The 27,728-nt window shown below is 37.7% G+C and overlaps 1 protein-coding gene across 1 annotated transcript in view; it reads left to right on the forward strand.

The window, feature by feature from the left end:
• Positions 1-9,503, forward strand: part of NOVA1 (NOVA alternative splicing regulator 1) — a 136,660-nt gene extending 127,157 nt beyond the window's left edge. Inside the window, exons 5-6 of the mRNA XM_084793248.1 lie at positions 6,809-6,913; positions 9,381-9,503. Of these exons, the coding sequence (XP_084649374.1) occupies positions 6,809-6,883 (75 nt within the window). The 3' untranslated portion in view covers positions 6,884-6,913; positions 9,381-9,503. The remainder of the gene's footprint in view (positions 1-6,808; positions 6,914-9,380) is intronic.
• Positions 9,504-27,728: the final 18,225 nt, after the last annotated feature.

The raw sequence follows: 27,728 nt of genomic DNA on the forward strand, positions 1-27,728 counted from the left end.
GTTTTAATTATTTAAACATGAGTTCTGTTAAGAAATTTAAGACCTATTTTGCCTGGCATTGTGTGAAAACATTGTTCTGTGGAAATGAATACAGGCTTATTGTGAAAATCAAGGTAGGTCTGCATTTATTTGAAAAGACATTTAACACTTATGTTTACCGCTATGAAATCATTGAAGAATTTTCATAGAAGACAATACTGCCCCATATTACACCAGCTTATCTACTGCTGAAATCAGTAGAGGACCAGTTTGAATCTCCTTTAACTCGGTATCAAGTAAAAGACCAACAAGTAAGTGAAATCACATCTGAATGTTTGATAACCAAAGCCTTGATGGTGGCAGTGCTCTTCCTCACATAGAGCAAGGAAGTAATGTGGCTTCTAACCCACAGAGGCCTGGTCTTCTTGAATGTAACTTATACATGTATTGTCCCCAGTAATGTGTATTTCATGGAAATAATGAATATTAAATGTTTTAGGATAACATACAATTGTCTTTCTGTTGTTAATGAAGCATCTCCACTTTGAAAATGCTTGAAGATAAATATACATGAAAATCATTAATCTGTCTTGTTTTCTGGTTTTGCTTTTTTTTTTTGGTTTGTTTGTTTGTTTTGTTTTCTCTTTAGTGGAACAAAAGTACTGTTGGTGGAAGAACTACAAATAGGATTCAATTTACAATGAATTCTTTGGGTTGGCCATTTTATTTTCAATTTGTGAACTATTTGGGAACATCTGAATAATGAAAACGTTAAGTATTTCAATTGGTTCATCCAGCTTTATAGTTTTTTTTTTTTAAATCTTCAGGAAAAGCACTGCCTTTTAACTAATGGGCAGTTGTGTCAGTATCCTTTTTAAGATAGTCTAACCCAAATGTAAAATGATGACATCCCAAAACTCTCACACATTTAACATACTGCCATTTTTTCCTAAATATTAAAACAGATCAAGTCCATAGTAGGTAGTGTATTATACTAGAGAATCTAGCATGTTTAAAACATTTTGAATAGACTTGGTGACTGTTATGTTTTATGTTGTCTCTTCCAGGAATAAACTTGAAAAAATATTCTAATTAAAGAAGGACCACAGGCTTGGAAGTCAATCCATGTTAACACTTAAAACAAAGCATAAGTTTGAAGTTAGAGTTTGAAGCCTACTCAAGAATTGAATTGTAATTGGAACACATAGTAGCATAACACAAGTTTCTTCATAAAACACTAATCATATTTTCTAAATATGTTGAGGGAAACATTGTTTAGAAAAATCTACATGTAGTATACTTTATTTTATTTAGATCATAATATTTAATCACTTGCTGTTTACCACCTTGTAGACACAACCCTTAAAGATCTTCAGCATTTAACAATTTAATCTAACATCAAGATACACAAGAGTTTCTTGGTTGGTTGGTTAATTTGGTTTGGTTTGGGTTTTCTTGCTGCTTTTGCTTTTGGGGGCTGGTTTTAGTTTTCCCTCTGTTCAAGGGGCAATTTCCATCAGTACTTATACCGAGAATGGTGATTAACAATGAGAAATGCTATCTATTCCAAATGATTTATCAACAGAGAGACAAACTTTCTATAGTTGATTTTACTGTTTTCAGAAAATATTGCCTCTGTATGTGTGACGTACCTAATATATACTTGAGAAGTTCTATGTATTTTTTATCTTGACACTCATAAAACTGATTTTCTATCTTTTAGAAGATAGTTGGCCACACAGCAATACCACCCATAGCCGAGAAGCTTGCTTCTCATTCAAAGGCTTAAGTCATATCTTGCACAGATGCTGCTGAGCATTAACATACTCATTCTAGTGAGCATTTGACGTATTCTGTTTGGATTTTTAAAATGCAATCTGTCTCATTTGGTACTTATTTTAAGACCAGTAGAATAATGTTATACTTATCTCTTAGTTGGCTTCTTAAGTTTGTTTTATTTTATTTATCAGCTTTTGGTTTCTAAGTAACTTTTCTTTATATGTTTAAGATACTTGCTTAGTTTATGCATCAATGATGAGTTTTATCCATAAATTTTTAGAACAAATTTTATATAGTGATGTATCCAGTCATCATAAGTTTGGAAAAATAAAATAGGTGAAAATTTGAATCTGTTTATAATATTATTTCATATAAATTTCTTCAGTTTGAGAAAAAAAATGTTAGATTTTCCAAATACCTCGCATGGACAAAAAGAGGAAGGTGACACAAGAAGACAAAATATGGGAAAATTAGTATTTCAAAGACTGACATCATAAACCTGTCAGGGGCCACAGCCACCAATCACTGCCCTCGGCCTTCTCTGAGCCTGTGGCATAGCATAATAACTGATACCAATACACCATTATTCCTTGCATGCTTTCATGTATGTGAACCTATCATTTTGTGGCTCTTGTTTTCAATGCTGTCACTGTAGTATTTCCTGCAGTGTGTCCAAGAATGTACACTGACTGGTGCAGGAGTAGAATGGTGTCTCGGATGCTTTGGATGCGCCAAGTACAGATTAACACTCAGCTTCTTTTGTTTACACCTATACAACTTCATATCCTGCCATAAAGAAACCAGGGAGATATTTTCACTAATTTTTAATTCTTGAGCAGAGTAAACTGAAGGCACAGAATTGATACTAAAATTAGAGCTACAGATACAAAGTTGTGTTTCTCTGAACAGTGGGTCTTAATGCTCAGTTAAGAGCATGTCATCTGTCTTTTTTGATCCTAGTTTTGAACACAGTACTTTTTTTTTTTAACCAGCAATGAGAATGTCATCACTTGTCTGTAGGAAAACAGTTAAAACCAATATAATTAGGCTTATCACACCTCTTTTTATATCACTTCGAATGTTTGGGAAAAGCAAAGTTACAGTTACAATGCTATAATTATAATATTCATTATGACATCTCTTTCTCATTAGCATAAGCTTTATTGCCATTAGCTGTGAGCATTTTTTAAAAAGACAAACTTCTAAAATTAAATTTTTTGTAAGAATGTTTCTTAATACATAAATAGATAAGAAAAATTCTCTGAAGTATTATTAGGACATATTTTCATAAATGATTCTCTAACAAGTTAGGAGATTAAAATAACTATTGTATTCTGCTATATGCTGAAAGCACTTTCATATTAATTCACACAATACTATAAGGTGCCAGCATTGATTGTATCCCTTTTTTGCAGAAAATGAGATGCTTATACAACTGCTGAGTCTGAAGCCACCAAGATAAAATTAATAAATTGAAAATCTTTCTCTACTGACAGTATAAAGATTTTTGTTTCACAAACTAAAATGATAAAAAGAGCATTGTAATATTTCTGAGACAGTAAGCAACTTTAGTGCAAGATAAGTGGTTTTGTTTTCCAAAAGGTTGAAATAGCCTGAAGTTTTCAGAATTACAACTATCATGTAAATCAAAATGCACTAGCAAACGTAGTGCATTTTTCATACCAGGTTTTTATAGTGCAGGTTGACTTTCAGAGGTATAGCTTAGAAATAAAGAAAAGATACTCTTAAGTCCTGGCGATCTGTGGAAGAAAGTATGTCTGGTCTATTGGAATAGCATGCTGTCTAGACTATATGGAATATATGAAGTTGCCAGCAGTAAATCTGTCTCATGAAATCTTCACTGTATTGTGTGGAACTAGATAAAACCATTGTATTTAATTGCAGGACTCAAAACATGCAGTTATCTGCCAGATTTCAAAGCAGTTTTTTCTAAGTGGTCTTTTCCTCATAAAAGATAAAGTGTTTTATTTGAAACATTTTCAGAATTAATTTTAAAAATATGAAAGCTCTCAACTTGTTAACAAATATACACGCTTCAGAGGAATTAAATGTTGAAAGTTTATGGGTAGTTTACCTTTCAAAATAATGAAAAATAGATTTAAAAATATGTTCAAAAAATTTTTAATTTACTTAAGAAGTGTATGTGTTTAAGCCAAAGCAAAATTAATCCCTGTTGATTTTAAATTATTGATTACAATATATATAGAGAAGTAAATGCCTTCAGTATGGGGATTTTTTGAGACAGAGTTTCTCCGTGTTGCCTGGACTCATTTTGTAGACCAGGCTAGCCTCAAACTCACATCAATCCACCTGCCTCTGCCTCCCTAATGCTGGGACTATAGCTATGTTCTGTAGAGCATCTAAATTTTATGACCTTCTTAAGAACCAACCATGTATTTGTTTAGCTTGTTAAATCCTTAAGTATTTTAATGTATTGTGAGGATTTTATGAAATCATAATTCAAATAAAATAATAGGGATCAAGCCTCACATATGGTAGGCTCTGACACTGGGATACAACCCAGGTATTTGCTTTTTACTTTGACTCAACGTCATAAGTTGCCCAGACTGGCCTTCAACTTAGTACCATGCCTCTTTCTACCTTAGGGCTTGAGTCAGAGTGGTATACAATTATACTCATTTCACACATGACATGAAAAATAAAGGAAGTTTTTTAAAGTTGTGTGTTGTTTGCCCTGTGTTATACTATCTACTTTTTCAAGGAGGCAGAGAAATAAAGCACAAGCACATGACTATATCTGACCCTATGCTGTACAGGTGTGCCGTCTACAAACTCAAGTGACAGTGTTCACTTTCCCATGTTATTACATTGTCAGAGTAATTTTGTCCAATAACTATCAAATCCAACTTAATCATCTCATTTAACATTTTATTACTTGTAGAATAATTATAAACCCTAAACCATAGACGTCTTTGGTTGTTCTAAAGGCATTGTTTTAAATGTTTCCCATGTTTTATTTTAAAGTCAAAAAAATATTAAAAGGGCTATCTCAGGGTTGGTTTGTTGTTGTTTTTTCCCCATCAATTCCTGCTTTGAATTTCAGAATTGCCTTAGCATGTTTACTGACAATAATATATTCATCTTTGTTTTTGTGTATAACCAGTGAAATTAATGTTTATAAAATACCACTAGTCTTACACTTTGAAGTGGAAAAATGTTACTAGTTTGGCCACTTCACAGAATGAGTCCTTGCTCTAACACAATGGCAATAAATGCTTAGCAGGGAAAAAATACAATCTTAATTTCAAATGATCTTAATTAAAGGAAAACATAAGCTAGTTATTCTACCATAAGAAAAAATCTGGCTGTCATGTTCAACAAATTCCTATGTCTAACCTATCTCTAAATACCTGTCTCCAACCTAAGAGGAATTAAACTTAATTTCTAAGTAATACCTTTTGTAGTAAATCTGTTCAGTCTGTTCTTTTGACAATTTCACATGTATGTCATGCATTCTGATCACATTGACACTCCTCACCCTCACGTGTATGCCATGCATTCTGACACATTGACACTCCTCACCCTCATGCCATACATTCTGACACATTGACACTCCTCACCCTCACGTGTATGCCATGCATTCTGACACATTGACACTCCTCACCCTCATGCCATACATTCTGACACATTGACACTCCTCACCCTCACGTGTATGCCATGCATTCTGACACATTGACACTCCTCACCCTCACGTGTATGCCATGCATTCTGATCACATTGACACTCCTCACCCTCATGTGTATGCCATGCATTCTGACACATTGACACTCCTCACCCTCATGTGTATGCCATGCATTCTGACACATTGACACTCCTCACCCTCATGTGTATGCCATACATTCTGACACATTGACACTCCTCACCCTCACGTGTATGCCATGCATTCTGACACATTGACACTCCTCACCCTCATGTGTATGCCATGCATTCTGACACATTGACACTCCTCACCCTCATGTGTATGCCATGCATTCTGACACATTGACACTCCTCACCCTCATGTGTATGCCATACATTCTGACACATTGACACTCCTCACCCTCACGTGTATGCCATACATTCTGACACATTGACACTCCTCACCCTCACGTGTATGCCATGCATTCTGACACATTGACACTCCTCACCCTCACGTGTATGCCATGCATTCTGACACAGTGACACTCCTCACCCTCATGCCATACATTCTGACACATTGACACTCCTCACCCTCACGTGTATGCCATGCATTCTGACACATTGACACTCCTCACCCTCACGTGTATGCCATGCATTCTGACACATTGACATTCCTCACCCTCATGCCATACATTCTGACACATTGACACTCCTCACCCTCACGTGTATGCCATGCATTCTGACACATTGACACTCCTCACCCTCATGCCATGCATTCTGACACATTGACACTCCTCACCCTCACGTGTATGCCATACATTCTGACACATTGACACTCCTCACCCTCACGTGTATGCCATGCATTCTGACACATTGACACTCCTCACCCTCACGTGTATGCCATACATTCTGACACATTGACACTCCTCACCCTCACGTGTATGCCATACATTCTGACACATTGACACTCCTCACCCTCACGTGTATGCCATGCATTCTGACACATTGACACTCCTCACCCTCATGCCATACATTCTGACACATTGACACTCCTCACCCTCACGTGTATGCCATACATTCTGACACATTGACACTCCTCACCCTCACGTGTATGCCATGCATTCTGACACATTGACACTCCTCACCCTCACGTGTATGCCATGCATTCTGACACATTGACACTCCTCACCCTCCTCAGCACCCCTTTCTACAAGTACGTACTCCTACCTTCCTGTCTAAAATGATATCTAATCCAATAGATGATGAGATTTTACCTGTTACAAAATTTTACCTTGCACAAGTATACAATGTTCCTATAACATGGAAATAATGAATGTCAGTGGTTTCATGTATAGAAAAATGTATGTTCAGAAGTTATTTTTGTTATCAGACTTATGCAAAGACCACCAAACGGAAGATTTGTATCCCATCAGGCCAGCAGAATGGAGTAAAAGCCGCCCGATAGTGGCAGGAGGGTGCATCGTTGTAACATTGTGTAAGTACTGAATAATATTCTGGCTTACATAAACATAGATTGCAGAACCCATATTCAATTCAAGTGGGGAAAAAAGCTTAAATATCAATTGGCACTAAGAAGGAGAAATAAATAAGCTGTATTTGACAGATGTAAGCATACCAGATCCTGCATAAATCCTCAAATTTTAGAAAACAAAAAAATGCCCAGACAAAAACCTTTAGATAATATAAATACAAAATGGGTACTGGGAAGTAAGCACATAAAGTTATTACAATAAAGCTTTATTAAATTTCTTAAATAATTTTATTAAATATAATGTCTCATTTCCGATAAAGATAAATGAAAAGTCAATGAAATAGAAAAACTGATTAAGGATATAACTGATCTTATTTTTATTAATGAAATGAATATTTTTAACTACAGCTGTGAGTGTAACTTCATGAGCATTCACAAAGACCTGAAATGTATTCACCTGTATCCATTTCTCCAGTGAGTAGATGGGAGGCGTGGAAACTTACAGTATGTAATTAAAAGACCTGCAGAAATTAAGTGAACATCTGGCAATTCACTGAGAAAGTAAACTCAGTGACCCAACACTGCTCAGTAACTAGTCATCATCCCATTTCCATCTTCCCAAAACCCTTTCAGAGGGGAATAGAGCTTATTTCAGAAGTGCTGGGCATAATGAAGTGCTGGATAGTCACTGATAAAAAGTAAAACTGTCTCAGTATTTCAAAATATTCCATGCTTGTGTGCAAGTACATGATTTATCCACAAGCGCTGTTAGTAAAGTTATTGTGTAATAAAATCTGAAACTTCAAATTATTACTTGGAAGGTAAAAAAAAAATTGAATTTTTGTAGTAACATCTTCACTGACAATTATTGATAGTTTTGATAATGCTTTGAGATGTGACAACATTATAAAATTTCAGGCCGTGAGAAGGATGTGAATTATCCAAGGTAAGTTTACACGATAAGAAAAATAAGAGAAGGCATTACGGCTGTCTATGGAATACATTTTCTGAAACAATATAGTGTGACCACATGCCAGAAAGCATATTTACTGCTCACATTACTAAAGTTAAGAACCTTAGTAGATGCGAGCACTTTGATGATAATTACACCTTTTAAGTGTTCAAATTCTCACACAGCACCATTCTTCCCTGAAATGGAAGAATCCAGTTCAAATGTAATACTCTTTGCTTAAACCATAATGGCAACTTGTCCAAATTCTATATTAGAGAAGGTGCAGAGCAGGCAGACTGTCTATTCACTGTGGGAATTTTAACACACTGCATTGTATTGGGGATGAAGTAGCAAGTATTAGAAAAATGAGTATAGGACAGATGAATATCTAATATAATCTGAGATATTATTAACTGTAGATACTTAAAAGCAGCAGGATTTTAATATTTTTTCATTCTCATTAAATTGAAATATTAGCAATAGTAAACTCAGAGAATTTTTCTTCTATTGCCTTACAAGCATTAAATTGAATATGGTGATTAATGTTCAAAACTCACTATTTTTCAAGTGGCAATAAGGACTCTATGAATAAATAAAAAGTAAATGAGGATGCAGTTAATAGAAAAAAGGAAGGAAATGAATCATCCTTAGACAGAACTATGAAGCCCATCTTCGCAGTGCTTATTGCTCCTAGTGTGTAGTAAGCAGTGGTCACTTCAGTCAGCTTTGAAAGGCAGTCATTTAATAAGAGGAGAGGACAAGAAAATGAACACATCAACATAAATATTTAAATCGGCACTTTGAAATCATTTTAATATTTATTAAATGATTTTGATGTAGTGACCAAGTGTTGCCATTATTGAAAATATTGTTCTAAATGTATGCACATTTAAAATATAAATTGAGTAAATAAACATGGGAAACTAAGCAGTCTACAGAAAAGCTGAATGACAGCACTCTAGAACACAGGGAGGTAGGATAGGATTATTTTAGCAGAACTGATCAACAGTCACACACCTCGCTGAATGTCCTGCAAGTATTAATTGTATATTTTAAAGTCATAACTCTAGGGATTGCAGGTCTGTGTGTGTATGTGAGTGTAATGTATACACGTGTTTTTCTACACACACTGCAAGTTTAAGAGAAGGAAAATGATGGGATGTTCTAAGAATTTCTTAGAAGTGACTTAAAACTGAGTATAAAGTTTAGAGGTATTTTTCTTATTTCATCAGCAATGTAGTTTTTAATATCTATGGCTTAAGTTAGTATCTCCTTACAAGGGTCTCTTGCTTTTTCTAGTTCTGTTAAAAATGTTACTTCTGATGTATCGTAAAGGTAACTATCAAATGTATTACCAAGAACATACGAAAACACTTTTTATTATATTAAATAAAAAAAAGAAAGACATAGCATACTAATGTATGTGGGAATTTACTTATTATTTTTCTTGTCAATTTTCTTTAACTCCACTGTCTGAAAATGTAACCACTCATTAGAGAAAATTATGTGCCTGTTTAGAATATGAACCTTGGAGTAAAGAAACAGCAGCTGAAAATGGTTCTTCAGGAAGAGCCCAGCAAAGATGAAGATGGCAGTGTCCATTCAAAATACACCCAATTAGTAGCCCGTTTTGATTTTTTAAAGAAGAGTAGCAGACACTTATCCTTAATAATATGAAACTTTAATACACATGTGGCATTTTAATGCAATAAACAAAAAATAAATATTATGCTTCCACAATTTAGCCGTAAATTAAATGGTCATCTGTGTACATATTCTTTTTAGACTGGTATTTAAAAGGTCTGTACCAAACAAGAACAAAATTGAACTTAGAAAGTTTATGTTAGTATATCTTGATTTACAGGTTTTTAAATATCAAGGAAATAATGTTAGAAGATAGGAATGCTTTATGGAACCAATTATTTTTCCTCAAAAAAAGATATATAAAGTATCAAAATAAGTAATCCCATAACCTTAAGTCTTGCCCTTCTCCCATAACCCTTGAACCTCTGCCTTCTCCTATAACCCATACATCTCTCCCATTGCAGATCACCTCTTAACCTCACCTCTCTCCCATTACTCCTAAACCTTTCCCTGCGCCCGTGGCTCTTGCATCTTATCCTTTCCCCATAACCTTGAGCCTCACCCTTTTGTGTGACTTCTGAACCTTGACCTTCCCCCATCTCCTGAACCTCCACTCTCCTCCATGACCCCCAAACCTTATCGTCCTCGAGCACTCAGACTGAAGCAGTGAAATGGAAGGGACATGTGTTACCTTGCTTTATTTTTATCATCTCAAAATTTGGAACAATGCATCTTTTTATTCATTGACTTTTATTTCTAACTAAATAAATTCATGTGAGGTTCTAAGTGTTTTGCAACTATTGTATCCTTGCTGTCAGCATAAGGAAGATAATAGTGAAGGCTATGGGCACATTTCTTTAGGCTACATTTTTAGTGAAATGGCAATTTTATTTTGATTGATCTTGACAATTCAAAACAAAAATTGCATTGTATATATGTATATTGTGGTCAACAATAAAGTATACTGGCCCTCTGTAAACTCCAGAACATTGTATTCTTCAATAACAACTTGCCTTCCATTTTTAAGAGGCAAGAAACTAATTTTAATTCATATTGTGAGTCTTTTATTTTACCTGTATTTCTAACAATGATTGTGCTAAATACCTCCAGTCAAGGCCAAACCTATGAACGTCACTAGGTTTTAATGTTTGAATATTTCACACAATTCAACAATTGTGGTGATATCTGAATCATAATGTGTCAAAATTTAACCTGTTTGATACTTGTCCAGATTAGCTCTCAGAAATACGTCCAAATGTGAGAAGGTAAGTTAATGTGTTATTTATGTTAAGTAATTAATACATATTTACAAGGAGAATAATAAAACTTTACGTGTCTATGTAATGGTATATATTCCTTGTAGGTTGGAGAAATAAACTAAGACACAGTGAAAAATGTACAGTATAATGCAGCTGTTGCAAAATCTGAAAGTATTGTGTTCCTTTCTTCGTTTTCATTATTTGAGTCCACAATGGAGAACCTTTCAGCTAACACCAAGAAGTCTGGCTGAAGCCTGTTCCCACCCGACTACTCCTGCATTTGGTCTTAAATTATTATTTATTTCCATGGAATTAACTGGTCATATACATATAGCAGGATAAAATTTTGTGACTACTCTTAAATCATTGGCTTCATTGTCTACCCTAAGTTAAAAGTGTCTGACATCTCTTCACTGACAGGAGATACCGGAAGTTGCTTTGTTAATAGCTCATAAAGTCAATAGATTAAAAAATAATGCACAGTACAGAAGTGCCTCCAGATGTTTGCAGACTTCATTATGCAAAAGCAGAGACTTGGTGCTTCTATTACTAAGTAAGAATTACTTACTTACTTACTTACTTACTAAGTAAGAATATACTTAAGCACATGATGTGTTTTGTGAAGACAACTGTGATTTCATGGTCACATTTCTCAATAATGTCATCACTGATCAAACGTTTTATCAAATCAGCAGACATCTAAAATGGTAAGTTTTTACTACTAACTGTCCTTGAAACACAAAGAGACCAATAATAAGTCTTTAAGAAGCATCCACATTCAAATTCACAGTCACCAACTCTCACAAACTACCTGTTCAATGCAGTGCTGCAGTTCTTGCCTCAAAATGCTCCTACTAGATAAAAGTGGGTGTGGGCTTTGCTCTAGCAACACCAATCCATACTTTTTTGACAATAAGTTCAATATCTAAATTCAGAAAATGAAGCAATATTTCTTAATCCCTTTAGAAAAAAATTCAAATCTCAAACTTAAGGTAGAAGTTGCATATTGGAGTCCTTATATACCCCTGACTCTTCTAAAGAAAGAATATCAACAAAAGTAAGAAAAGAATAACAAGCAAACAATGTCCCTTTACTTTCAGTATATTTTCATAATCAATCTAATAATTACAGAAATACCTTGAATTTCATAGCATGCTCAGTTCTTGAGATAGTCTCGCTCCAATGCCACATATGGAAGGCCATTCTTCTCTCACATATTCATTAAACACCTGCTTCTATATGTGTGTGTAGCTAAAGGACATTTTGCAGAGAAAGGAGTCCCTACAGATAGAGCAGCATTCCAGTCCAGAATAAGTTAGACTATGAGGAAAGAAATGTAAATGGATAAAAAGTATCATGGGATAGAGACAGGACAGACAACAACTAAAAGCACTTAATTCCCACTATCACAAGAGTTAGGAAGAGATAAAAAATACTTAGCTAGTGCCTATCTGTAGGTGAGGTAATAAATAATAATAATTAATAGAGCTCAACCAGACTGTGTTTCCACTCTTTATATACATGGCAGCAGTACCCAGGGCAGTTAATGAAGCTGAGTTTATGAAATGAAAGTGTTTCGCTGGCTCTGGAGAAAACAAGAAAAGGTATACCACAGCTTTGTTTCATGAGGTACATCATCTAAAAGATCTCTCTTGTAGAATAAATGTGTGGGATCAGCAGAGTGCTGATCCAAGGGGAAAGTTCTGGTAAAGAAGTCATGTGACTTGGGGCAAGGGGTGGCAGGTCACCAAAGATGTGGCAGAGTAGTGACTGGAATTCATCCTTCCTGATCCTCAGCCAAGTCGGCCTTCCAGTAATCCATGTGGATTCATAAATCTGCTTGATGGGGACGTCATTTTGATGTACTACTTCCAGAAACGGAAGCCCATTTTAATACATTAAAGCTCATTGTGATCCTGAAAAGAAACTACTTAAGAGTTTGAAAGGAAAAAAAAAATCTACATTTCGTGTTTTTTCTTCAGACTGCAGAATTTTAAAATAGGCAAACTTCTCAAGTATAAAGCCCATGCACTGAGAATATCTCTCCCACATGAGCTTACTCTTTATCAATACTTGGGATGCCCAGATGCATGTGGAGAAGCTAGGTTGCATCTTTCTAAAGCTGCCCAGCCCCCACATAACACACTGTTGGGTAAGAAAGTTAAGCATACAGTGAAGGCCTGTCTTCTGATGAAAGTACACTGGAAAAAAAGCATGTTAAACCATTCTCATATTTATGCAAATTAATTTATTATTGGAGCTTGTAAAGATGGAGATTTGAATAACTGGAAGCCAAAGACATTAAATTTATAGGAAGAAAAGTCAATGAAGATCTAGGTCCATATTATAGAGGTTCAGTGGGTGTGGGCCAGGTGGGAGGTGCATGTGGAGATGTTGAGGACTGTCAGTGCAAAACCCAAGACACTGAAAAACAACAGTAATGTCCACTCTCTCAAATGGCTTAGTCCTGCATTTCTTATTTTTTCCACTCCTGCTTTGTCTCTTTTTTTTTTCTCAGACCTTTCTGTTGTCTTCCTCTTTCATGTCCTCTATTTAACAAGATTTGATTCTGATTTCATGTCTTTTTACTCATTACAGAAGTTTGCCATTAAAGAAATAGAATCCCAAATGTGCCTTGCATCATAATAAACCTTATCTCAATGACTGTCAAACAGGGTACTGGTTGCCAGACAGAACCTTAGCAAATAAGCAGACCTCTTGCACTGCACCTTCACCTCAGGTCTTAGTAGTAAAATTGATTTTATATATGAAAGTATTGCCATAGAGGGGGGCATGGTACTCAGCAGTGGTATCATGCTGTAATTTGTGCAAACCAAACCTGAAGACGGGATCAGTGAGGTATTAGTTCTTAGCTGTCAACAATCAGCTTGAATTGCTTTCTCAAGTGCAACACAGCCAACCACTCTGCTCACCAAAGGAAGGTAGGGACCAGATATAACAACTAATACTAACTAGTACTTAACTTGGTGACTAGCAATAGGCTTCCTGGAGCAATGTCTTGCAATAAGTATATGCAGCAGGAAGTCTTTAAAACACTGTGAGAATACAACTACTTGTCAGGTTCTGTGTTCTAAAATTTATGATTCTGAAATGTCAGAGATTAAACAACTCCTTCCCACCATCCATTAGGCTCAAGTGTAATGAATCCATTTTATTGAATTCCTGTTGCTACTGGACCAAGTGATGAGGAAACGGTAGAGTCTCTCTTCACTCCTGCTGCATTCCCATTGTAATCATGAAGGTGATGTATCCTAAGAAATTGATACCAAGTAGTGAGTTGGCACTCACCCTCTTCATTAGCACTTAGGCAAAATTTCCAGCCCTTTGGCTACATTGGTCTCAGGAACTTTTTCAAAAAAGAGACCCACTCTCTTCCAATATTTCATAAGACTAATAGAACCGACTTTTCCTCTACTTCCTTCTCCTGCCTTGATTTGTTTCCTTCCTTCCCTTGTTTTAAACTTCATAGTTAAAAAAAAAAAAAGACTTTAATCACTTAAAGTGTGATATAGGAAACTTCAAAGAGGACTTTCATCCAACTCCCTCTGGTAATTCAGAACTCAAGCTCTGCCTCGCTGGAAGAGTAAAAAGTTTGGTGAAAAGCTGGCAACAGCAAGCTGGTAAACAACTAATTTTAGAGGCCATGACAGGTGAGTTTTTAAGCAACTGCATTCAATTTCTATCAGAATGGGAAAAGTTGGAACAGTCTACAATTTTAAGACAAGTTGCCTAGCAGAGTGAGCTGGAAGCAGACTCTCTACTGCTTGATTGTGAGTGACGCTGAGAATATTTGGAACAGAGCAATCACATCTCCTATTTCCATGAGGAGACTTACTATGGCAGTAAAATGCAGTGGCTTTCTAAATCTTATTCACAAAGGTTCCCTGGCATCCTGACCACCTTTCAACGAATCCGTTGCTCTGTTTATTATAAATTAAAATTTTAAAGTGTGTCCATGAGGTCATGGTCAATTGTGTTTGTAAAAGGTTGTTTCCAACCACTACTCTGTCAAGAAAATCTAATAAGCCCAGAACAGAACAGCAGATATTTTTCCTTTAAGACAACAGCCATGTCTTAGCCTTGAACCTAAGCATTCAGCCAATAACTGGTGCATAAACTTATAAGCCAGGTGAAGAAATAAATATTCATGAATGAGAAAGCAGGCTATTTGTCACAAGAAGATCTGAATCCATTGTGCACTTTATAATCACTGTCACTTTGTGAATTGGCACTGCTGTAGATTTGTAAGACACATCTTGATGGCCTCTACCTCTTATTGTGATAATCTATCTGTGCCCACAGCAAATCCTCTAATTCTAGCAAAAATCAGCCTATCAAGTCTGTGATTTCCCATGGAAGTCAGAGTTTTGTCTTTTCACCTTTTTTATTTTATTTTATTTATTCACTACATCCCAATCATAGCCTCCTCCCTCCTCGCCTCCTGGTCCTACCCCCCCCTCTTCCCCCATCCTCTCTCCCCTATTCCTGATAAAAGGGGATCCCCCTACCCCAGCTCATAAAGTCATATCAGAACTGAGCATATCCTCTTCCCCTGTGGCCTGGAAAGGCATCCCACCAGCAGATAGCGATCAAAAAGCAGGCAACCGAGTCAACGTAGGAGACAACCCTTGCTCCCCTTAGTAGGGGAGCCTGAACTGCCCATTTGTTATGTCTGTGCAGGGGGCCTAGGGCCAGTCTATTCATAGTTCTTAATTGGTGCTTCAGTCTCCACAAGTTCCCCTGGACCCTGGTTAGTTAGCTCTGTTGGTCTTGTGAAGCTACTGTTACCTCCATTACCTTCTATCCACCCAGAAGACTCTAGCTGAGATTCCTTGTAGTATGGTATGGGTCATGGAGACTGAAGAGGACTCCATCTAGACAGGACTCCTAGAGGAGGGAGAGAATCACCAACCCTCCCACAAAAACTTCAACCCAGAATATACCTTGCCTACAAGATGTGCAGGGATAAGGTAGAGCAGAGATTAAGGGAATGTCCAACCAATGCCTGGCCCAACCTGAGACTGCCCCCCGCCCCCCATCATGGGAGAGAGCCAACACCTCACACTATTAACACTCTGCTATGCTTGTAAGACAGGAACCTAGCATAGCTGTCCTCTGAAAGGCTACACCCTGCAGCGGATCCAAACAGATGTAGACAGTCATAGACAAACATTGGGTGAAACATAGTCTTGTGGAAAAGTGAGGAGATGGATAGAAAAACCAGGATTCTTTTTTAATGTTAGAGTTATTTAATGGTCACAATCTTCAAAGATATGGAGAGAATTTCAAACTGTTCTGAGATTTTTAAAGGTATACTTTCATTTTGTCCCTTAAGTACAAAATCACTACTTCTTTTTCCTAAGTTTTGTTTTCTACTCGGAATTAAATTTACTCAAGACGCAGCATGTCCTGAGTCCACACTATCTGACTAAGATAAACTCCCAACTGTGCCACATTTTTATCAAAAGAGCTTTGTCATTAGACATACAAGTGTGATGATGCACACCTTTAATCCCAGCATTCAGGAAGCAGAGTCAGGCAGATCACTGTGAGTTTGAGGCCAGCCTAGTCTACAAAGCAAGTCTAGGATAGTCAAGGCTACACAGAGAAAGCCTGTTTTGAAAAATAAAAAATAAAAAATAAAAAAAGAAATAAAATATATGAAGGCATACATCCATGCTTTTTTTTAATTAAAAAATGAGCCATTTAGGAATCAGGAGATATTAATTCAGTAAAACATTTGCCACACACCTGAGATTGATACCAAGCACCACTTTGAAAAGGCAGGCATGGTGGCACACAATACTTTTAATTCCCACACAGAAAAGTCAGAGATAGGCAAAACCATGGGATCAGCTGCTCAGTAGGCCTAGCATAATCTTGAGCCCCAGGTCTCAGTGAGAGATCTAATATCAAAAAACAAGGTAGGCACTTCCTGAGAAATGACACCCAAAGTTGGTCCCTGGTCTCTGTACACTCATGCACATAGGCTCACACACATGAATATGCCCACTCCACATACATGCATACACACATTCAAATAAAAGAATGCTATAGAACATGATGTTCGAAACATATATCTTTGATCAAACTGATAGCAGCCTGGGGTTATATAATTTGCGCAAGGTGGCCATGTTGTGGTACAGGCTCCTCCAATCTTCCTATCACAGAATTTTCTACAAACTTAAGATCTGGCTTCTCATATGCTATTGGGCTGAAAGCTAAGAAATATATCTGGCATGCCCTTAAGAGAAGTCACTTAATATTTTTATAATCTTTAAAATGGGATATAGTATATAATCTAGCTGTTTCTTGGAGATGTGATTAAATTAAAAGAGACTAAATTAGAAATATGAAATGTATCCCTATGATGAAGGAGTGATGAACACTATGGGCAGCAGCCTTGTGCTCTGCAGTGCTTTGCTGGTCTTTCACGGCATGTGGTATTTGTCTACAGGTTGTGTCTAGCCAAACAGTGTTTTCTCGTAACTGATGGTAGCAAAGCCCACAGATCCAGGCAACATGAAACAAACTGAGGCTTCAAACAATTTAAGGCTTGCTGAGAGGAGCAGATTTGAGGATAAATACTCTATTTCGAATGTGGCTTTCAATAAACTGGATCACACTGAAATCACAAACAATAATTACGAGCTCCTGTGTGACATTTGCATAAAGTTGAACCAAAGTTAGTTAGTTACTCAGGGAAGTCTGTAACATTGAAATCCCTTTCAGTGGTCCATCATAGGTGGTTAATTTCCTGTCACCCTAATGAAGTATAAGCTTTCCTTCTCTGTATTCATTAGCTTATGTAGACTTCTGCCAAAGGGCACTTAGAGGCTTAGCTTCAATAATGCAGGAAACAAAGAGGTCTCCTGGTATATTTAAGTCTCCCAGGAGACAGGTTGCTCCTGGGTAATACAAATCACACAGTCCATTCTCTCTTCATCACCCTCCTTTTCTAGGATGGCCAGTGCATAGCACAGGAGCTAAATTTTGTTTCAGGGAAAATGAATTGTTTGCTGAGGAATAATACATTTAAACTACACTTTCAAGCCCTACATTGGTTGTTAAATTTAAGACTCAAATCTATTATAAATGTGATTCTCCCTTTGTTCTCTTTTATTTTTTCTTTCTAATTACTCCCTTTTCTTCACAAATATGCACAAGCCACCACTCTTGCTTAGAGCATACACTACTAATTACCTTGTGCTAGAGTCCCATTGTTTTTCTATAATTTTCCTCCTTCAGATTTTGAACTCAATTAGCAAATCCCATCACTATAAATACACATTTCTTTTTCAGTTCTTTTTCTGGGAAAAAAAAAAACCAGTGTCTATCATGCCATCATAGCACCTGACTGACAGGGCTGAATATTTGTTTGAGATCTTAGAAGCACAAGTTCCATCCATGGAGACTTCTTTTCTGCATCTGCATATGGCCAGGTGTGTCTTTGAGAAAAGGTGTGTCTCACCCTGTCCTTGATCATGACAGTATTGACCTATGATACAAAGTAGCAGCCGGGCATGGTGACACAGGCCTTTAATCCCAGCACTCGGGAGGCAGAGGCAAGTGGATCACTGTGAGTTCCAGGCCAGCCTGGTCTACAAATACAAAGCAAGTCTAGGACAGTCAAGGCTACACAGAGAAACCCTATCTCGAAAAACAAAACAAAACAAAAAAAGTAGCATTTAAAAGATGACTTTTAAATTACTTTTATCAACAAAATGACTTTATCCAGTATACATCATGAATACACTTAAACAACAACAAAAGGAATCTAAAAAATGCATCACCCAAGGAAATGATCATATTGTAATCAAATTAGTATCTAATGGATCTTTCCTATGACTTATAAAACAGTAAGTTTTCTCTGGACCTAAGGAGTCTATCCTAAGGGATGATAAGATTGTGTGTGTGTGTGTGTGTGTGTGTGTGTGTGTGTAAATATGTTAAGGTGGTCAAAAACTCATAGTAGATGGTCTATTTAAAGAATTACAGCTAGAAGTGAAGCTAGGTTAAATGAGAAAAAGTGATGACTCATGAATCCTAGTGTGGCAATAATACTCCATTTAGTATGTCAGACATTAGAAGTAAATTATACAGAGAGCATGTGTGTTCTTCCATGGTCGGAAGTCCTGGAGGCCCAGTGGGTACACAGAGGAAGAGGAAGCAGACTATCCAGATGAGAGTTGATAGGCTGTGGTCAGATGGTGGGAGAGGAGGGCCCCTTCTGTCAGAGATCTAGGGAAGGGTAGGAATAGCAAGATACTAGTGAGAGGATAACAATTGGCATGTAATCTGAGTAAAATAAATTAAAACTTAAAAGAAAAAGAAAAAGAATACTCATTAAGGCTTAAACACATATATGCATTTACATTAATATACCATCTTAAAATAAAAATGAATATGTTAATTTTTCTTGCCTGTTAGCAGATCTCCCTTTATGGGCAGAAACAGGCTGGATACAGTGCTCTCACTGAAACGTCACCACGCACAGTGCTGGTGTAGGGACAGGCTCTGTGTCCTGTGTCCTCTATGACAATAGCTGAGAGCAAGTTACCAAAAGAGTAAATGAAAATAAAGTTGAACTGTGGCTTTTCTTTTTTTATTTTAAACTCTATCAGAGGTTTTACTTGATCACATAAACTTTCAGGAAAAAAATATGGTTTTGTTTACAAAATATTTGTTTTTTTCCAAGCATCACAATAAACAGTGAATAAAACATTTGATGTCGACAAGCTAATGTGAAACCCTCGCACATGTTCTATCCCAGTAACTGTACATATTGATGGAGCTGTAATAAACACAGGCCATCTGTCACATGCTGTTTAATCTGCTCAGAGCTGAAACCTTTTTGAAATCCACTTTCCTCTCAGATCTGTCATGGGGAGTCATGATGCCTGTGACCCTGCCTCAGCCCAACCCAAGACCAGCCATTTTATATCCAATTACTTAACTTCTCTGAGCTTTGAAGCCTGGGCTCTATAAGATAAGGGCTTGCATGGTCTACGTCTTAGTCTGATCTCTATTACTATGAAAAAACATCATGACAAACAGCAACTTGTGGAGAAAATAGTATATTTTATCTTACAGCTTATTGTTTAGGGAATTCAGGGCAGAAACTCAAGGAAGGGACCTGAAGGTAGGAGCTGATGCTGAGGTCGTGGAAGTTTACTCTCCCTTGCTTGCTAAGCTTGCTTTTTTATATACCTCAGGAACATCTGCATAGGGCTGGCATCACCCAGAGTGGGCTCTCCTTCGTCAATTTGCAATCAGGAAAGCGTACCACAGATTTGCCTTTAGTTTCTTAATTGAAATACCCTTTTCCTGAATGACCCTAGCTTGCTTCAAGTTGGCAAGAGTCTCACTAACATGACTCTACAAGAACGGCCAACCCTAGGTAGTATTTTATGTTCAACTTACAGAAATCAAACTAAAGGCTACAAGGCCCACCTGCAAAGTTATAGTTTCCAAAGATGACAAGTCCTTTATCTTTACTTTTGACTTTATAATTGGCTTATCAGCAGTCCAAACTTACCATCTCTTGCTTCCTGAGTTTCCACTCTTTGATAAAGTTTCCGGAAACATTCAAATTATACACAAACTTTCCCTCCTTTCTGATTCCAAGCCTACTTTCTCAACAGATACTAGTATTTATAGAGTTCCTGTCAGTGATGCTTTAACTATTTTCCAGGTCTTCTCCCAACAGGACATTGTTATTTTGGACAACAATATTTCCAAGAGAAATAAAGAGCCGGGATCGCACAACAAACTGTAACTGTAGCTCCCAGGGATCGAAGACCCTCTACTGGCTTCTGCAGACACTTGTGCTCAATGTGCATACCTATCCACCCCCATACACACAGAATTTTTAAAAAGTAAGACTTAATTTTTTAAAGAGTAAAATGAAGATTATGATTATCTATCCCCTGCCCCATTCACTTTAGATTAATTTAATTACTTTAAAACAATGTTTTAATGTAGGCCAGTGTTCATTAAGCTTCAGCCAAGTTGGCATCAAGTGTTCATGTTCAAGCTAAAACTCTGACTTTCTCAGACATACCCAGTAATATATGAAACCCCAGTAATGTATGAAAGGGGTTTGACTCACTGTGAGAATGATAGGAGACAGGCAGATCCAAGATCATGCCGAGTGCAGTTTATGATGGAATTACTGACTGAAGTCTTGGACAAGAAGAGTAGCTCCTTGTCATTATGTAGGAAGCAGGAAGGAAGGTAAGTGTAGTCATCAATATAAGGAACCCGATACAATCTAGAAGAGACTTGACTTGCTTTAAGCTCATGTCAGAGATTATGGCACATTCCTCTAGCAGAGTCCCAACACCATGCATCTTTTTGATGGATCTGTTCCCCTATAGTGTGTGAGAAACTGCACAAGGAAAACTGACCGAAGTCATGACATGCCAGTTACAAGAGTAATTACAAGACTTACAATTACAAGAGGACTACAGTCAAGCCAAAGTGACTCCTAGTAGGCATAACTTTAAGGGCTCCATGAAAACCAATTCTATCATTACCCTAGGTGACAATATGGGTGACTAACAATATGATGGTGCATGTCTATTTAATACATTTTTAGCCTTTTAAATGTTGATTTCTATCTATTATAATGGAGTTATGAGGAAGAAAGGAAAGGCACAAAGGATTGACAAGGAACAACAATGACCCTCCTTTCTTCCTTTCTTTCACCCAGGGAGACTTCCATATATGCCCAATTACTTTATCCTCAGTGCCTACATGCTTCTATAACTAGACAGCAAGAGCTGCAATGACAGGCAATATGTATTTTTCCTGTACCAACCCTGGCCTTTTCTTTGTCTAGGACCCTTCTCTCCCAGTGATCAGAAAGCATACATAACATAGACTGCAAGGTGGTCTACAGAAATAAAATTTAAGCACATTAGGTATAGTTCATCTCTGACTGTTGTATAGTTCTCCAGTAATAAATAATCAGATGGTCTAAAGCTTGCTTTCAAGATCCTCACAATGGAGGTAGCAGCCACCTCTTAAAATTGCTTCCCTGTCACTCTTGAGAGATTTCTGCTTTAGACTATTCAGTGTTCCCCAAATCATAATATAGCCTAAGCTGTCTAGAGTACATTCCAGCTCATGGAATTTTCTTGGGAATCATCATTAGTGCTTAACTGATGGAAGACCACCAAATTGAACATCTTCCAACAGCAACCACACGTTCCCTATCCAAACAGTCAGATAAGCCTAAAGCAACTTGATGTGCACCTGGCCTGGCTAATGTAAGTGGGCTCTAAATAAAGGCCTGGGCATTATTCTTACTAAGAAAAAAGAACACTAGTAAAATATAAACTAGAGCGGTTTGAATATAAATATTGGATTTAATCTTTCAATCACTTTAGTAACAGGAACATAGTATTTTCAAACTAATATTAGAATTAGGAAAAAATGCATAATAGAAGCATGCCTTTGACTCCCTGGCCATGCCTTTTCGTGTCCTTTATTTTCAACATATATCTCCATAATTTCCTTTTAATGTTGATCAGGATACCTGACCCTTCTTTTTCATACAACAAAGGATGCTTAAACGATGAATCACACTCATGCTGTTAGACTGGGCCTCTCACTGGTTGGCATCGTCTAGACTGATAACAATCTGCTCTGGGGAAATTTAATTGGTGATTAAAAATAATCAAGATCATCACCCCAAAGACTTTTTAAAAAATAGATGAAAGTAAAGTATAACTGCTTAAATTGAGAGAGGGGGGAGGGATTTAAATATACAATTAGGTTGAGAGACAGTCTTTATTGTGCAAATCAAAGCTCACTATGTGACTGACATAAGTGAAATCTATCAAATGAAAAACACTTCTGAGGATGAACTAGCTTTTACACAGTAACACTAGTCACTGCCCCAGGAGGGAGCAATATTACATGTGATTATTATTGTTCATTTAAACATACAATTCCAAAGGCAGAGACTAGTCCCATTGGAGGAAGGCATGTTGAACTCTTGCTTTAAAAAAGCATACGTTACATCAGCAGATGCCAGGGAACACAGAAATGATCTCTTCATATCTTACGATCTTTGACATTCTTAGGTTAAAAATACAAGTGTGTGTGTGTGTGTGTGTGTGTGTGTGTGTGTGTGTGTGTGTGCTCATTTTTCGAAAAGAGCAGTCATAATGTTTGCCAGTTTCTCTAAGGATCTGGTAACTGTAGACCAAACAATCCCATCCTCTATGCACACATGCCAGGCCTAGGCTTAGAGCTGACATAATATAGACACTATTCTCTGTCATTAGCCCAAGTGACACACTCTCTAGTAAACTTTTGCCTGTCAGATTTTGCAAATCAGTAACTTTTTTTTTTAAACAAATAAGTAGTCAGAAGATGGGGCCTGAGAACCTGCAGTTCTAACAAGCTCCTAGAAACACCATTGCTTTGGGGGTGAATGTGACACCTGAGATGCTAAGTGTCACAGAAGCCCCTGTGCAGGTATAGATTATTCAAAAACAAAGAGTTTAGGCTATCTATTTCTGCACCATTGTGCTTGGTGTTACGGGAATAAAGAAGACATGAGTTTTTGCAAGGAAGTTTTCACTAAGTACAAATTTTCTCTGGGTGAACATGAATCAGCAAATTGTAACAGATTGAATATAATGAACTGTGGAATTTTGTAATCTTAAGGATTCAAGTAAAAGAAAAGGTGTAATATCTACATACAAAATAACAGTAGTGGATGTGATTGGAGCTTGAACATGAAGGCACAGAAGACTTAGGGTCAGCAGTAAAGGGAGGACAGTTCAGACCACAAACCCCACACTGAGACCCTTGGCTATGGAACACTGAGGACTGGAGGCAGACTGGGTATAGAGTAGAATGTTAGATAAGAGCTCCTATGACTCTTAGGACTAAGTGACGACAGATATCATCAGGTGTGGTGGCACCCTCCTTCCTATTTGCCTTTTAATGTGCAGCCCATAATGAAGAACTAAGGCATTTTTTGGCTTTTATTCATGAACCAGGCACAGTGTACCTGGAAGGCCAAACTTAAGCTTTACCTTTGTTGCCACTTGTAGTAACTGGCAGACTCGGCTGCCTTATTTTACTTACATGGTTTTCCTAGGTATTTTACCAATGCTGAATTACACGTACGTTGTTCTTAACACAACATTAAAGTTAGCTGAGGGGGTGGGGAGTTGGGGGGTGAAAACTCTAGTAAGAACTAGTTGCAGTTGTAGTTTCCCAAAGTAATTTCAGATAGTGGCAGCATTTGGCTGTGGGCTCTGATCTTGCACTAACAGGGCTTCAGTTCTGTCAGCCATGCTTGAGACACTTTAAAAGTCTAACACTGATAGTTATATGCCCTAAAGGTGTTTTCTTTCTGTGTTTTAAAGCATCATTTGTGGGTGGTTGCGCATACTAGGAAATAGACACTAGCAGATTTGCTCAGTAAGCAGGTTAAACTTCTATTTCGGGTCAAGCTGTCTCAACAGTGTAGTGCAGGGAAAGGTCTAGGATGGGAAGACTCTTACAAAGCTTCCAGAGAAAACAGCCTCCCCACTTCTTGAAATGTGCAAAGACATCAAGGCCACCGCTGGCCACTGGTAAATACCGGAATGCCCTCCTGGAGGAGAAGCAACAATCCAAGGGTCTACATTACCTTATTTACTGGGTGTGTTTGCATACTCCTTAGTTATTTCCAGCCTCACTGTGACATTCCTGTCTAAGTTTGCTTGAGGATATCCACATTTTGAACCCAGAACCAGAAATCCATCTGGTGTACACACTACTTCCCAGATTTTCCTAAGCAGCCATCCTTAAACACAAATGGATCACTAACTGATACATTGTGGTTAAAGATTGGTGGGGCTGAGGATCATCATACATCAATGTGTGATTCGAACATGAGGATGTTTTATTTCTCACTGGTGAGCCTACAGAATCTGAACTAGTAGAATCTAGTGGATGTTCAAAGACAAAGAAAAAGACCCAAAATTAAACAAAAATGTCAGAAAATTATAGACATAAAAATTAAGGTAGCTACTTCACAATTTTGTTCTTAAACTCATGCCTCTGGGTGGAGAATGTAAACAGAAAAAAATCTTAACAGTTGAAAATTAATGGATGGCTAGGACACAGCCAGCTGGTGTCTGACTCTGCATCCTGTTGGGAAAAATGGGTTTTTGTAAGAATTGTAAGAATCGTTGTGCAATTATTTACTCTTTGCTGGGGTTGGCATTTTGCTGGGGTACCCATTTCAGTTTAGAGGGGAAGAATACAGGCAGGAGTGATTCGCATTTTGTAAACTCTGTGCTGTTTATTTTGCTATTTGGAAGAACATGAAGCACAATGGAATTATAAAAGTCAAGGTAGAAGGGGGATAGATCTGTTGCCTAAGATTTTGCCCAGTATGGCTCAGCACCCGGTCACAAGCTGATTGACATCAGCTGCAGTATTTGACTTCACTAAGAGCCAGACCGGTGGAGAAAGAAAAAAAAGTCCAATAGGCCAAAAAATTCACTTAGAACTCGGTCAGGGAAAGTGTACTTTGGGAATGAGCTATTTCTCCTCTTCCTCTACATCCCACAGAGATGATCTGAGCCTTGAGCCTGCTTTGATGTCAGTAAGAACTTGGCAACCTGATAGGTTTCATGGGGAGAGGAATAAGACAGGCAAGGAGAAGAGAGGAGCCCTGCCAACTCCAAAAATGTCTAAAGCACAACCAAAGCACACACAGATGCAGTCCATGGCACTCCCATACAATGTGCACAAATGGGAAACAAGATCAGTACAATATCAAAAGATATGCCTCTCCCAATGTGCAGGTTTTATCACGAGATAGCTAGTGTGTGGCTGGAAATGAATTTGTTCTGCCTACTCAGAAAAGAAAATTACTTTGGCTTCTGAAAGCCAAACATGAAAAAGTGAGGATAAGAGATGTCAACACATTAGGAATGTGTTCTCTACCTCCATTACCATTTACTGTTTTTTAAAAGTATAAAAATGTGACATACAGGCATTATAAGGGCAGTTAATATAATTAGCTTCAGCCATGCAGAAAGCATTTCCTGGAGCTGCTGCCTGACAGTCATGGGGTGTCCAGTTCATCCCTAAATGTGTGAATTAGAGGCAGTGTCCATTGTCACAAAAGCTACCATGACCCTCCATCAACAGGCATTCTGGATTCCACCGGAGTGATCCAGACTCTGACACTACCTTAGATGGCCTTGCCAGGAACAACCTTGGAGACCTGAATTAATTAAACTGGCATCTGGGCAATGCATACTGTTCTTCCTTTTCGCACATCCACCCGTTCCTTCCACTCTACTTCCCTGACAAAAATACAACCACTTCTTACACTATGGCAAAAGAAAGGAATAGCTGCAAGTGTATGTTGGTCACAAAGGCAGAGGAAATTAATGAAGAATCTTACATGTGAAACAAGGAAAAACAAGCTTTATCTTTGACAAATCACTCTAATTGAAAACAGAAAAAATTGAAATTCAGAAGGATTAAAAAAGAATGCACCTGGAGGACTGAGTAGGAAGAAGAGAGACCAGTTTGGAAACTATTATCATAAACTGTTTGATGGGATGTTAAGGACTTAGAGGAGATCAACAGACTGAGAACTCTGTTCAGATTTACTTCTAGTAGCAACTAACATATACGCAGTGCTTACTATACTGCTAAGTATTTTATAAATGCTATTCATGTCTAAGTCCCATCTCTGTAGGAGCTGGGTTCTGTTAAGAAGAAATAGAAGCACAATTTTCCAAGATATAGTGAGAACTAAGAGAAGAACTATGGTAGTCTGTATACACTAAGTCCTCTATTTATCCTGCATGCTAAACATACTAACGAGATACTTCATGGTAAAAACAACAACAACAACAACAACAACAACAACAACAACAACAACAAAACTTTTCTAGTATGCTCCTACTTGTGTGGTGACAGAATAAAAAGACCTGCCAATAATTTAAGGAAGGGCAATGTGGAGACAATATCCCACCACCCTTTTGGATGTAAAGAACATAGACCTCAGCCCCTTTGGAAAAGGCACAGCCTAGGTTCTATCTGGACAAGAATGACCAGGAGAGGAGCCAGGGATGACTTTCAAGGAGCACTGACACAGTTTAGTTGGTTGGAATACAGACCTCTGGGCTGGAGAGATGGCTCACCTAATGAATTAGTCACTTTACTCACTGTCTTCACAAAATACCTGCGAATAGCAACTTCGAGAAGAAAGGGTTTTTATTTTGGTTCATAGCCTGAAGATATAGTTTATCATGGCAGGTAAGTCACGGCAGCAGGAATGAGGCAGACGGTTACAGTGCGTCAGCAAAAGGACATGAATGCTTGCTTGTGCTCAGCCAGCTTTCTCTCTGTGATACTCTCTAATCCAGTGCGACCCAGCCCCATTGAATAGTGCCTCCTGCTTTTGAAGGAGGCATTTCCATATCAGCGAACTCACTTTATCAAGACAGTCCCTCTAGGGCATGGCCAGAGGGTAACCCACTCTAGAGACCCTGTTACAGGTGTGCCTGGGGGCTTCTTTTCTACGTCATTCAGGATCCTGTCAAGCTGGTGACTAATATTAACCATCACATCCAGTAAACTTCCAGCTATGCGAGCATGAGAACTTGAATTATATCCCCAGAACTTATGAAAAAAAAAAAACCAGAATAAATGGTGTGTGCTTGTAATCCCGGCTGTGGGGAGGCAGAGGCAGGAGGATCCTTGTTGTTGATCAATGGCCAGTCAGACTAAACTATTTGACTAGCTCTAGTCCACTGAGAGGGCTTATCACAGAAAGAGTGAAGACAGAGCAATGACACTGGAGGTTGTCCTCTGACCTCCACATCCACCTGCACCCAAGTACTTAAATCTGTATACAGGGCACATATGAACACTGGTGTGTGTGCGCATGCGTACACACACAAGAAACATGAAGCTCTTTTTTTACCTTTCGTTAAATGCACCTCCATTGGAGTGGCATAAGAAA

Source organism: Acomys minous, assembly GCF_964271855.1.
Source record: "Acomys minous genome assembly, chromosome: 8".
Taxonomy (NCBI): Eukaryota; Metazoa; Chordata; class Mammalia; order Rodentia; family Muridae; genus Acomys; species Acomys minous.